The 12,013-nt window shown below is 65.0% G+C and overlaps 3 protein-coding genes across 3 annotated transcripts; 1 reads left to right on the top strand and 2 right to left on the bottom strand.

The window, feature by feature from the left end:
- Positions 1–3,807: 3,807 nt before the first annotated feature.
- Positions 3,808–6,433, top strand: Q8F55_000943 (uncharacterized protein; the record flags this gene model as incomplete). The annotated part of the gene is made up of 2 exons (XM_069349592.1): positions 3,808–6,027; positions 6,080–6,433. 2 exons carry the CDS (start codon positions 3,808–3,810, stop codon positions 6,431–6,433), a joined length of 2,574 nt encoding a protein of 857 aa, XP_069213136.1.
- Positions 6,434–7,002: 569 nt separating this feature from the next.
- On the bottom strand, positions 7,003–8,347 carry Q8F55_000942 (uncharacterized protein; the record flags this gene model as incomplete). The annotated part of the gene is made up of 4 exons (XM_069349591.1): positions 7,003–7,596; positions 7,644–7,863; positions 8,049–8,216; positions 8,319–8,347. The coding sequence occupies 4 exons, from the start codon at positions 8,345–8,347 to the stop codon at positions 7,003–7,005; spliced, it is 1,011 nt and encodes a 336-aa protein (XP_069213135.1).
- An 822-nt stretch (positions 8,348–9,169) lies between these two features.
- Positions 9,170–10,364, bottom strand: ras2 (the record flags this gene model as incomplete). The annotated part of the gene is made up of 5 exons (XM_069349590.1): positions 9,170–9,614; positions 9,811–9,844; positions 10,014–10,131; positions 10,232–10,309; positions 10,362–10,364. 5 exons carry the CDS (start codon positions 10,362–10,364, stop codon positions 9,170–9,172), a joined length of 678 nt encoding a protein of 225 aa, XP_069213134.1.
- Between the last annotated feature and the right edge of the window lie 1,649 nt (positions 10,365–12,013).

The raw sequence follows: 12,013 nt of genomic DNA, 5'->3' as shown, positions 1-12,013 counted from the left end.
GGAGCGTGGGCAGGCTGGCAGCTATCGCCCACTGCAGCCTGCTGCGCTTATCCTCACCCGAAGCAGGAGCTCGCGCTTATCGCTCGCCTCGGCCGCCAGCCTCCTGGGTCAAGCTGAGACGAGTGGCGGAGGCTTGAGCCGGCCTGAGCCAGATCTGCGATCTGCAGCACTACTGCATGGGGTAGTGGGCGCAGCACAGGAATGCATCTGGCACCGCACCGGAGCCGGCCGAGGGGCGACTCTAGACAGAGGCAGCACGGCAGCAGTCGCCGCGTCGCCGGCCGCGTGTCGTAGCCTGGGAACCGGTTCTCACGGATAGCACGGACGGTGGCAGGTGCCATGCGGGGCCGTTGGGCGCCGTGGGGTTGTGCCTTGGGCCAAGCTTCATCACTGACCCCGTTTTGTGGGTGGGGGTGCTTGTGCTCGATAGACTCTGCAAGCTGCGTGAGAACGGCGCGGGGGTGCCGAGGCTGCTCCCGCGCATCAATGGCGGGATGGCTGGGTGTGCTGCCGGGGGTGGTGCTGGAAATTTCTGTTCGCGGTGCTGTGTGTCCTGGCCACCTGAGACACGCTGCGACGGCCACCGGAGCCATATCTGGGGCCTCTGTGCACGTTCTTGCGCTGCGGGGGTGTGGGCCGAGCCGAGCGATGCGATGGTGGGTGGGTGGGCTGCTGTGCTGCTGCCAGATCAGCCAGATTGTCACGCCCGCCCGCACGCACGCACGCAGAGGAGGACGAGGCGTGCTGCTGCGTGCTGGAGCTGGCTGGCACATATCGCTGCCCTGAGGATATCTATCACTCTAGGGCAGAGGTCATGTGGAGAATGACGGGTGGGCGGTGGAGCAGAGGCGACGCAGAGGAGCCGCAGAGGCCAGATTGCGACACACCAGCGTTACATTTCGTACCGACGCGTCGTGACACACTGATTGCGAAATGAATTTTCCCCAATGGAAAAAAGAGGACGACAGGACGAGGTGGTAATGCAGTGCAGTGGAGCACGCAGCAGCATGCACGACCTCGTCGTCGTTGTCGTGGTCGTCGACGCCGTCGACAGGCAGCAGCAGCACGCCGCCCCAGCCCCAGCCCCCGCCGCAAGCAAGCTTACAGCGCCACGGCGGCGCCGAGGCGGGGCGGGCGTGGCGTGGGAACGCCGCGAGCGCACTAGGCCGCCGCCGTGCCGCCGATTAGCAGTCGCGTCGTGCGTGCTGCCAGCCAGCGGGCTCAGGGCCGGCCGACGATTCATTCAGCCTGCCCTGGGCAGCACAATAGCGCGTGGGCTGGCTGCCTGCTGCACCCCTGACGCGTCTGGATCAGGCCTCTCAATGCAATGTGGGCGGCCTTGTCCCACTTGGACTCCCCAGACGTGACTTGTTCGACATCTACATTACTTTGTCGAGCCTGCTCGTCGACGACGACTTGCACGAACACACTCGTTGACATCACCTCCCCTCACCTCGCTCGCACCCCCGGGGAATACGCATCCACGGCGCCGACAACCGCGCCGACAACCCGACACGCGCGCCACACGCATTGTCCGACCGCACCCGCCCCAGCGCCCCCCACCCCCCTCGCCGTATCGGTCCGTCTCGCACTCCGGCGCAGACGCCACACCGCCGCCGCCTCAAAGCTTGGCTCGGCAGCGCTCGGGGCTGAGACTGAGATACGTGTGTGCCTGCGCGCCTGCAGAGCGTGCTAGCAGCGGCACCCCGCCCTGACGGCGACGACGACGACCGACCGGCCCATGGACGCTCGGGCCGCCGGGTTATCGCCTTGTTGAGTTGTCCACGGCTTGCTCGTCGCAGCTGGGTAAAACGGCTCATATCTGCGCCTCGTAGCTCGGCTTGCCACGCTCCCCCCCACGACCCCCCCTCTTTTGTGTATCCACACGGCCTCACTCCTCGTCCAAAACGTGTTGTGCATCGACGACGACCTCCTCGCCGACGCACGCCGCACGACCCACGCAACGACTGCACGCTCGCTACGCCCCGACGCGTCGCCCAGCCCCGCCCCGCCCTTCCTTCCCCCTCGCGGCGATCATTTTCGTCGATCCCATCACGGGTGGCATCACGCAGCATCCATCATCGACGACGCACCAGCCACAGCCAGCAAGCACCCATTGTTACCGCCCGCTCCGCCCCCCGCCCCCCACTCGCGTGCCTAGTGTATCCATACGACCGGAGACTGCACTAGCTTTGGAGTGTGCATTCCATTCCGTGACGACAGCCGACGTAGACGACGACGGCGCGGTTGACTTTTGGACCATTGCGGTAAGTCGTGTCGTCGTAGGTGGCCTCTGCGGCAACTTTTGTCTCTGGCATCATTGTTGGGTTCGGGGCCTGGCCGCACCACACCACACCGCACCGTGCTCTACTCTGCTCTTCAGCACACGCCGATGGCAGCCATGGGCATGGGTAGGTCGGCCGCCGTCGCCTGCCGCGCCTGCCGCCCACGCCGCATGCCGCAGGGAGCAGCAGCAAGGCAGGGCGGGATACGGCCGCCGCCCAAGCCCAGCCCCGGCCGCGCCCCTGCAGGCAGCGCCCGCGCGCCCCACCCTCCATCCGCACAAGTGACATCATGCCGCTGCCATTTTCGGCTTCGGCCTCATACACCGAAGCAACGATGACGCAGACGCGCAGACGCCGCATGCATGCTGACCGCGGCGCAGAGCGAGCAAGGAGCAGCGCGGAGTAGCACGGAGCACGCACACCAAACAAGCCGAGCCCCGACGGAGTGCCAAGGCCCGAACGTACAAGGTGAGTAAGAATACCCATCTCATGCTGCAATACTGGTTTCAATCGTTCCCACGCCACACAAAAGCCAGCCAGCGCAGAGGGCATTGCGCACAGCGCACATCCCGCACCCCGGCAGTGGAACAAAAGATTTGTGATCCCCCCCTCTTGGCCACTCATTCCATATCCCACCTGACCAAGATTTCCTTATCCGCCGGTGCCAGCCAGCCAGCTCGCAGCCAGCTCCCAGCCAGGCCCGCCCTTGCCCAAACTTCTACTAAGGCCTCACTGCGGCCGCTGCATACTCTCCCCCCACCCCACCTCCGTCGTTCCTACACAAACGTGCAGGTAGCGAGCCGAACGCTTCACACACTCTCCCTCTCCCATCGTATTGTGCATAGCTGATCGCGCCCCCCTCCCTCGTGACTCCTTGGCATCCCCACAACCCCGCGTCCTCGACTCGCCCGACCCCATCTAATCGTGCATCAATCCCATCGACCTGACCGCCTCGCCCGCCCGCCCACCCAACCCCCACTCCCCCCCGCCTCGATGGATCATCCTCACTCGCAATGCAATCGCGCCCTCTAGACTATACGCCCCTAGCACAACACTCAAAGCAGTGACGACGTCGACGTACTCGTGTTTGTGCCAGCCAACAAAAATCTAGACAGACACTCGTTACCCATCGCATCAATTGCCACTCTTGTGAGTCATTGCGACGTTGACCCACCCCTCGCCCTCATCATCCCCCCCACCTCCCCCTCCCTCTCCACCTTCCCCCCTTGTGTCTTCTACAATCGCCTTGTGTGTAGCCCCCACTTCATTGCAGGCGTGTCGAAAGCAGCTTTCGACACGCTTTGCATTGCCGACACACACGCCTGGCAAGTCCCATTCCCATGCGAGCCACCCACAATCCCCATCTGCCAGTGTGTTTTCAACCACAGATAGAACATCTTCTTCCCACAGCTTCCCCATAAAAGCCGAGGCTACTCTCCACCTCGCGCAATCTCTTGACCAACTACTACCCACTCGTGCCCACATCTATACCCACCGCAGCCGGCTAACCGTGCTCAGCACCATGCCTTACACCGAACCCACATCTCCCATTCCGTCCCCTGCCAAACCGATTGCGCCTCGCAGACGGTTCTCGCAGGGGTCGGCAGTCGACACTACGCCCGTGCGGTCAGTGTCCAACCCAATGCCTAGCCTCCCACGCCGCTCGCCATCGCTGGGCTCGACGGTCCCCCGACTCAAGAGTCTGTCGCTGGCGACTACCCAGCCACTCAAGCCGCCAACGGCAGGATCATCTGCGCAGGGGGCCCTCGACGCGATGCGCTCGGTGGAGGCAATCCCCCGCCGCGTTCCTCAACCAACGTCGTCGGGCAGCCTGGGCCTCAAGATTCACAACGGCCATGCACCAGAACCTCTGAGCTCCGACTCGAGCGCTGGTGTGCCTAGCACGCCCGATGGCGACAGTGTCCCAACATTGTTCCTCAACAATCCTCCGCCACCCAAGAACAGGTCACATTCTGCGCACCAGCCCCCACGATTGAGTCTTGGCCAGCGCCCAAAGCACGGGCGCGAACGCGGCAACTCTGCGACATTGCCGTCACCTGACAACGAGTTTGTCGCATCAACATACATGCGCCCGACTGAACTGGTCCGCAAAAAGTCGGGCGAGGTCGTCAAGTCGTCGCTCAAGGTTCGCTCCATGTCGACACCGGATCTTGGTCGCCGCAGCAGCGACAGCTCGGATACCGATAAGAAGACGACGCGCTCCACTCGCGACCTGCAGGAGCACGCAAAGAGCGTCCGCTTCTCGGACCGCAGATTAGAGTCGGTCGTCCTCTTCCTCCGCGAGCAAAAGGTCACGGCCATTTCGTCGGCCGCCGCCGATCCGTCGACGGAAACCGAAGACGACAATGACACGGATCTTTCGGACTACGTCCATTTCCGAACCCGCAGAAACGGCAACGGCCGGTCCGACGACAAGGAGGTCGAGATCGACGTTGGAAGCAGAGTCCCCCGCCTCCGCACGGACTTTGGCCCCGGCACCCAGGGCCTGCTTGATTCTGAGAACGTCATCCTCGAGCGCGTCGAGATTGTCAATGGCGTCTCACTGGCCCTCCGCGGCACCGTCATTGCTCGCAACGTCGCGTTCCAGAAGTTTATCGCGGTTAGGTTCACCCTCGACCACTGGCAGACCGTCTCTGAAGTCGCGGGCACACACATTGTGCACATCCCTTCGGGTACCACAGGGGACGAGGGCTGGGACCGCTTCGGCTTTACTGTGCGGCTCGACGACTTCAAGCGCAAGATTGAGGAGCGATCGCTGGAGCTCTGTGTGCGGTACAACTGCGACGGCCACGAGTGGTGGGACTCGAATACGGGCAGCAACTATCGCTTCACTTTCAAGCGCACATCTGTTCGCAAGCCGAGGGTCGGGACCTTCCTGCGCAACAGCACTACAGAGACGCCTTCTATCCCTGTGCTTGGTCGCCCGTCTCGCGCAGCTACCGACGGCTTCAACCCACGAAACTGGGTCTTCCCGCGCAGTGTCTCTGAGCCGACGCGCGCCGACTCGCCAGTGCTCAGTCCGCCACCTGCTGCTTCGTTCAAGGCACCTGCGCCTCCTGATGTCCACTCGCACTTGGCCCTCAAGGGCTGGTGCGCTCCCTCGCCGCCACTGTCGCCACCCAAGAAGATTGTATTCCCGACCAGCATGGTCCCGCTCACGCTTGCGCCGACGCATGCCAAGGCCGCCCCCGCGCCCAACCTGACGCTCGTCAACGGCCGTCCCGCTACCGTCTGGGCGCCCCGCGTGGGGCACAACTACAGCTGGTCGGGCGAGGGCAGCGCGTCCATCATCACGTCGCCCACTGCGATTTCGTCAAGCGACAGCGAAGCAGCGAGCGATGTGACACCTACTGCCCCAAGGGCGCGTTCGCCCGAGATCGGGGGATCGTCGCCCGAGTCGACCACCTCGACCCTGGACTCGCCCGTCAAGGCGCCCCAGGCCTCTGGCATTCACCAGCACAACCGCAGCTCGTCCAACCTGCAATCGTTGGCCGACTCTGCCGACGACAATGGGTTGATGACTCCTCCGAGCAGCAACCTGTCGTCGCCTCCTACCCCCAGCACCATCCTCCCCGGTCCTCTGTCGCCGTCGGCGTCGCTGTCCACTGGCGACTCGTCGCCGGTGCGCGACCTCCTGTCCGAGTCACCTTCAGACCTGGCCCTCAACCTGCAGGCAGACGACATAGGGCGCACGTTAAACGCCGCTTCTTACCAGGAATTCGTACGTTCGTTTTCTTCTCCCCACTTTCGTGGCACTGGACTAACCCTTGTAGCTGGACAAGTTCTGCTTCTTCAAGTCGCCGCCCAAGGTGACGACGCCACTGGATGACCACTACGCCCCACGTGCAAACTACCGCTCCATGTCTGGCTTTGCTCCGTCGGGGTCCGGCCTGGATCTGTACGACGGCAGCCGCATCGACACGCCGACGCCGACCATGCCGTATGAGACGCTCGACTCGTTCCCGTTCGGGGGTAACTCGAGCCCGAACGTCGGCGCGACGAACTCGGGCGCGGGGGCTACGCCGCGTGCGTCGCCGTCTCCGTCTGGTCGCTCGCCCGTTGCGGCCGCGTTCGGCCTGCCCTGGACGCCGGGAGACGGCCGACCGCCGAGCCTCGCGGCGGCCTAAACCCCGACCTGTCGAAACGTTAGACGCCACTGCCACGACGACACGACACGATAACTACTATCCCCACCCCACCCTTGCCAGCCTTACCCCCACCCTGTAGACGCCTATCATCACTCATTGTATCCACCTACTCCCACCCACCTACACGTCACGGACGGCCATTGAAAAGAAATTTGTGTATACCCATAATCCGGGTCGTTTGTACCAAGAAGATATGGCGGCGAAGTCGTCGCCATGTGACATCGATAGTAAATCATGCATAGAAGCGAGCGCACGAACGAGCACGAACGAGCGAAGCGAGTGAGTGGGTGGGGTGGCGCGGCTATGGCGAGTTGCCAGGGCGAGCGGGTCGTGAGCGAAGATGGAAGCGCCACGCCAGAGGCCGTTGGCTTCGTGGCAACGCCGCAGTCCGAAGACACCGACACAGCCGTGGCTGCCCAGGACGGGGTCGTGAGCGACTGTGAGTGCACAAATCTAGGCCACTGCTTCGTGGCAGCACGACCGAAGAAACCGATGGCCACCAATCCAATGCCCCCTCCCCCCCGCGTGTATCACCAGTGCATCGCACACTACTCGGCCTTGTCCTTGCCAGCGCCAGGCGGGGCCGCCGCGCCGCCCCACTTGAGCCAGCTCGAGCTGGACGCGCGGCGCGTCGCCTCGGGCGGGGTGGCGCCCTCTGCCTCCTCGCGCCTGATCTCGTCGTAGCCCGACGCGCGGAGGTTTGCGGCGGATCCAGAGCCCGAGGCGAGGGACGCGTCCGACGGCGTGCGGCTACCTGCCGGGGCGGAGCGCTGGGCCGCCTGCTGCGCGCTCAGCGCCGACGTGTCAGCCTCGCCTGGGAACCCCTGCGAGCCGGCCGGCGCAGACGGCGTGTCGGCCCCCGCGGCGAAGCTGCGCTGCGCGACGTTGGGCACGCGGTACCCCTGGTTCTGGGCCGCGCCCGTCGCGCCGAGCGCCGAGCTGGCGGCCGCGATCGCGCCGGGGAGGTACTGCTTCGCGAGGCCCGAGAGTGCGCCGAACGCGCCGGCGCCGGCGTTGCCCTGCTGCTGGGGTGGGGGAGGGCCAGGGCGCTGAGCGTACGGGGGCGGCGCGGCGCCAGCGCCGGGGGGCGGGCCCTGCCAGCCGGCGGCGTGCGCGGCGTACGCGGCCTGGTCCTGCGTGAGCTGCGGCGTCAGCAACGTCATCGGACTGGGGGGGCGGCGGCACTCACCCCGAGCGCCTTGCGCACCGTCTCCCACAGCCAGCCGAGGGTGCCGCCTGCTGCGCCGGTCGTCTTTGCGCGGATGTCGCCGAGGAAGGCGTCGATGGCGGGCTCGTGCTCGGCGAACAGGGGCGCGAGGATCGTGTTGTAGACGTAGGGTGCCGCGCGGGGGGACGGGAGGGTGAGGTAGAGGAAGACGAGGGTTTTGATGATGGTGTAGAAGGGGATCCTACGCTGTTAGCGAGCATCGCGCAGCGATGCGAGCGGCGGCGGGGGAAGGCCGGGGGGGGAAGGCGGCAAGGGCAGCGGGGGAGAAGTCGCCCAGACAGCCGATCACCTCAGCCCCACAAGCGCACAAGAGTCCCACGGCACTTGCTCGACCCCCCGCGCCGCTCGCTGCGCTCGCGGACTCACCAAGACCAGAGGAACCCCACCGCCCCCTCGACGGTAGCCCACGCGCCCACGACAGCCCAGTACTGCAGCCAGCGCTCGACCTGGGCCTGCGCGTCGGGCCCGGCGAGCGGGCGCGCCTGGAGGGCCTTGTAGGACGCGTAGGCGGGGTAGAGGAAGACGCCGGTTACGCTGAGCGTGTGAGCGAGCGGAGCGAGCGCGCGGGGCGAGCGAGCGCCGGGAGCAGCAGCAGCGGCGGCGGCGGCGGCAGCGGCGGCCCCAGCACCGACTCACTTGATCAGACGGGTGACGAGGAACGGCATGGTGAATGGGCAGACGAAGAATCAATCCCACTGAGCTGTGTGAAAGTGGCGAGCGATGAGGGCGGCGACTCGCCCTGATACGAGTAGCGGCGGCGACCCCGAAACCGAAATGAGGACGTCATCGCGGCGCTGGCGCTGGCGCAGGCGATGACATGGCGGGCGGCAGCGGGCGACACGATGCCGCGCGGCATGCCGCTGCCAGCGCGGCGCTCGACTGAGCTTGGCTTCAGCGTCGCGGCGGCGTGGACTGCCTGCCTGGCTGGTCGGCATGGCAGCTGACCACGCACACGTCCGTCGCCGACACGACACGACACAGGGACGGACGGCCCCGATCACTCGCACCCCGCAGCAGCAGCACACTGCACCGCTCTCGCGCCGGCGCCCATCACGGCCGCCCTCGACACACGGCCTGATGGCTTGGCTCGGCTCGGCGGGCTTACATCGGCCCAGCGGACAGCGGGCTGAGGCCTTCAACATCGCCGACATTACCCAAGATAAAGGCCCCTCCGTCACGACCACTGCCCACGGACTGCACCAGCCCCAACCCCCACCCCCCCTCCCCCACTCGCAACACTCGCTGCGCTCGTGTTGCTCGCGGTGCTCGTCGCGTAACAAACGAGCGACGTCCCCGCCGCCCGGCATGCATTCACTATGCCTGTATACCCAGTTCCCAACGAGTAAAATAATAGAGTCTCGATCACAAAGAGTCGGCGCGACTCTGGCGCCAGTCGACACCGTGCGCGCGCCCGGCACAAGCAGAGTCGTGAGTCGTAACGAGCCGTCGTCAGAGCGGCGAGCGTGGCCGCCGCGATACACCCCCGCCTACAACACGACACACTTCTTGTGCTTCTTCTTCTTCTCGGCTGGTTGTTGCGACCCAGACTTCTCGGTCGGCGCCTCGCCGCCCTGCTTGGCAATCTTGATCTGGCGCACTAGACTCTTGAACGCGGCCTCGACATTCTGGTTCAGCCGTGCGCTCGTCTCGTAAAAGTCGCAGCCGAGTGACTGTGCCAACGCCCGTCCTTCCTCTGGTGTCACCTCGCGGTTGTTGGTCATGTCGCGCTTGTTGCCGACGATTACAATTGGCGTCTTCATTCGCTGCGCAGCCGACGTTGCTCTCCGCTGGCCTGGAGAGTACCCTGGCGAGTCGGCCGCCGCGTGCGAGTTCTCATTCTTGACCAGCATGACCCGGTCGACAATCTTCTCTACCCGGGACCATGTTGACTTTGTCGTGACAGAGTAGACGACGAGGAAGCCTTCGCCGTCGCTGGGGGGGAAGGTCAGCAGGGGTTTCCAGGATCAAGGCGACCCGGGCGGGGTGTAGGTGCGCGCGCGATAAGGCCATCGTCACGGGATGGCCTCGAGAACGGCAACATTGTGCGCATGCGGCGACACAAGGCTTCCTTCTCTGCTCCCCTACACCCACCACGCCCGCCCGGGCGACCCCCCCACCTCTCACTCACCGGATCCACTGATCTCTCAACGCTGTGTACTCCTCTGCACGCGGTCAGTGCTGTCCCGTCGTAATCATCTTCCTTCCCCAGGTACAGGGCTGGCAACTGCACGGGCGCCTAGCCGTGGTGGGCCCCAGCGTCCGTGCTGCGTCGTGCCAGCTGGCATGGCCGCGCGAGCTGCCACCTGCACCCCATCACCCACCCACACCCACCTTGTCCGGCCGTATCAAGCACCTCGAGAAGACAGGGCTGCTCGTCGACCACCCACTGCTTGCGGTAGCAGTCTTCGATTGTGGGGTCGTATGTCTCGACAAAAGACGACATTGTGAACTGGCGTGGTCAGCGGCCGCAGAGATGCTGGCGACGGGGACGATCCCCCTTGTTGCCGCGTCGCGTCCCAGGCCGGACCCGCCGCATGCGCCAGACCCACCTGTACGGTCAAGGCAGTCTTGCCGACGCCTCCGTCACCGAGGACGGTTATCTTGAAGACCATGCGCGAGGATTGCGACTGGGAGGGGGGTGAGCGGGATATCGGCGGCGTAAAGGCCGGGCGCACGCACCATGCTGGACGTGTGATGCCGTTTGGTGCGATGCAGGGGATGCTAGGGGGGAGATGGGTGCGGCGTGTAAGAGTGCAAGGAGGGTGTGATGGAGAATGAAGGGGGATGGTGTGACGTCGAGTCGCGAGCACGAACCCGTTGTCGAGGTGGAGGGGGTCGTCGGCGGCTGGCTGGCTGCGGTGGCGAAGGGGTGGGTGGGTGTGTGGGGGGGAAGAGAGTGGAGGGCGTGGCGGGGGGTGTCGCTATCGCCGTCGCCGTCGCCGATGCCGTTGTGAGTGTTGTGCAGTCGAGTGAAGCAAAAAAGGTTGCTCTTCCGTTGCAATGAGTGTGGATGATGCTGATGAGCAAACGAGTGACAAATGCACGGCAAAGGTGGGTTTGGGTGCAGTCTGTCGTAAAGGCAGGCAAGCCCAAGCACAAAGTGAGACGAGCGAGAAACGGGGGGGGGGGCGGCGTAGGGGGGAGGGCTGGCGCTGGCGGGTGACCCAGTGCTGGGCCGAGCAAGGGAAGGTAGGTAGGCAAAGGGAAGGCACCCAGCCAGGCAGCCAGGCTGCCAACCCAGCCAAGCCCGCCAGCCAGGAGGCCGCACTGTGGATCTAAACGGATCGAGCGCGGCGGCGGCAGGCAGGCAGCCAGGCGACCCAACCCACCAGGCACGGGCATCAAGCAGGCAGGCCCCTAAACATGAATGCTACAAGCCAACACGGGCCTCTTCATCCTTGTCGAACGCGACAGGCCACCCCCTGCGCCTTCCACTCGTATCCCACGCCGCCGCCACCGTCGCCAGCAGCACGAGCCCGTGTCGCAGCGCAGCCCGCCGCGCAGCCATCGCCGTCGCCGTCGCCGGCAAACTCTCCACACTTGTCCCTCGCAGACCAGACTTGCGACGTGCCAAAGGGCCTGCACCCTTGCTTCCGCCCAGCCCGGCAACCTATCCTAACGCCATCACGCACCTGCCTACTCACTCGTGTTACTCATCTTGCCCACCAGCCAGTGCGCTCAACGCCGCCGCTGCCGCCTGTACCTAGCGAGGCCCCGGAGGTCGCCCCGATGCATACCAAATGTCCGAGACAGATGTAACCCGGGGTTGGGGTCGAGCGTGACGACGAGCCGAGCCACCGAGCCCGCTCTACTTCACCCACTTGACAATTACTCGGATTACTCTGCGCAGGGAATACAAGCCGGAACGAGGCCAGTCGGCGCCAGTGGTAGATCGACCGGCCTCGCCCTCCCCAGCCTGCCTCTTGCAGTTTGGTGCAGGTTGGAGCGTGTCGTAACCTAGGGAGGTGGCTACGGCATTGGGATGGCAGCAGGTTTTTTGCCTCGCGCCTGTCGCGTTTAAAGACATGAGCTTGAGGAGATTGCGACGAGCGTTTGGGATGCTTATGCTGAGAGCGTCGTCCCTCGCTAGTAGAGGAGTCGTCGTCGGCGTCGCGGTGTGGTGCAGCGGCGTCTCCTGCAGGGCCTTGTACCATCAACCCGCCTGATCGCCGAAGTGATCGAAAGCCTTGGTTGTCTATCGATGCCCGTGGCCACCGCGTGGCAAAATGAGGGGACGAGACAAGCCCCAACGGCAGACCTGCCCACACATGCCCACCCCACGGGGTCGTCACGATTTTGAGCCACCCGTCATATTTGTTTGCGGCAAGTGC

Source organism: Vanrija albida, assembly GCF_041260175.1.
Source record: "Vanrija albida strain AlHP1 chromosome Unknown contig_1, whole genome shotgun sequence".
Taxonomy (NCBI): Eukaryota; Fungi; Basidiomycota; class Tremellomycetes; order Trichosporonales; family Trichosporonaceae; genus Vanrija; species Vanrija albida.
Note: the sequence above shows the minus strand (reverse complement) of the source record. Positions and strands in the feature narration are given on the sequence as shown.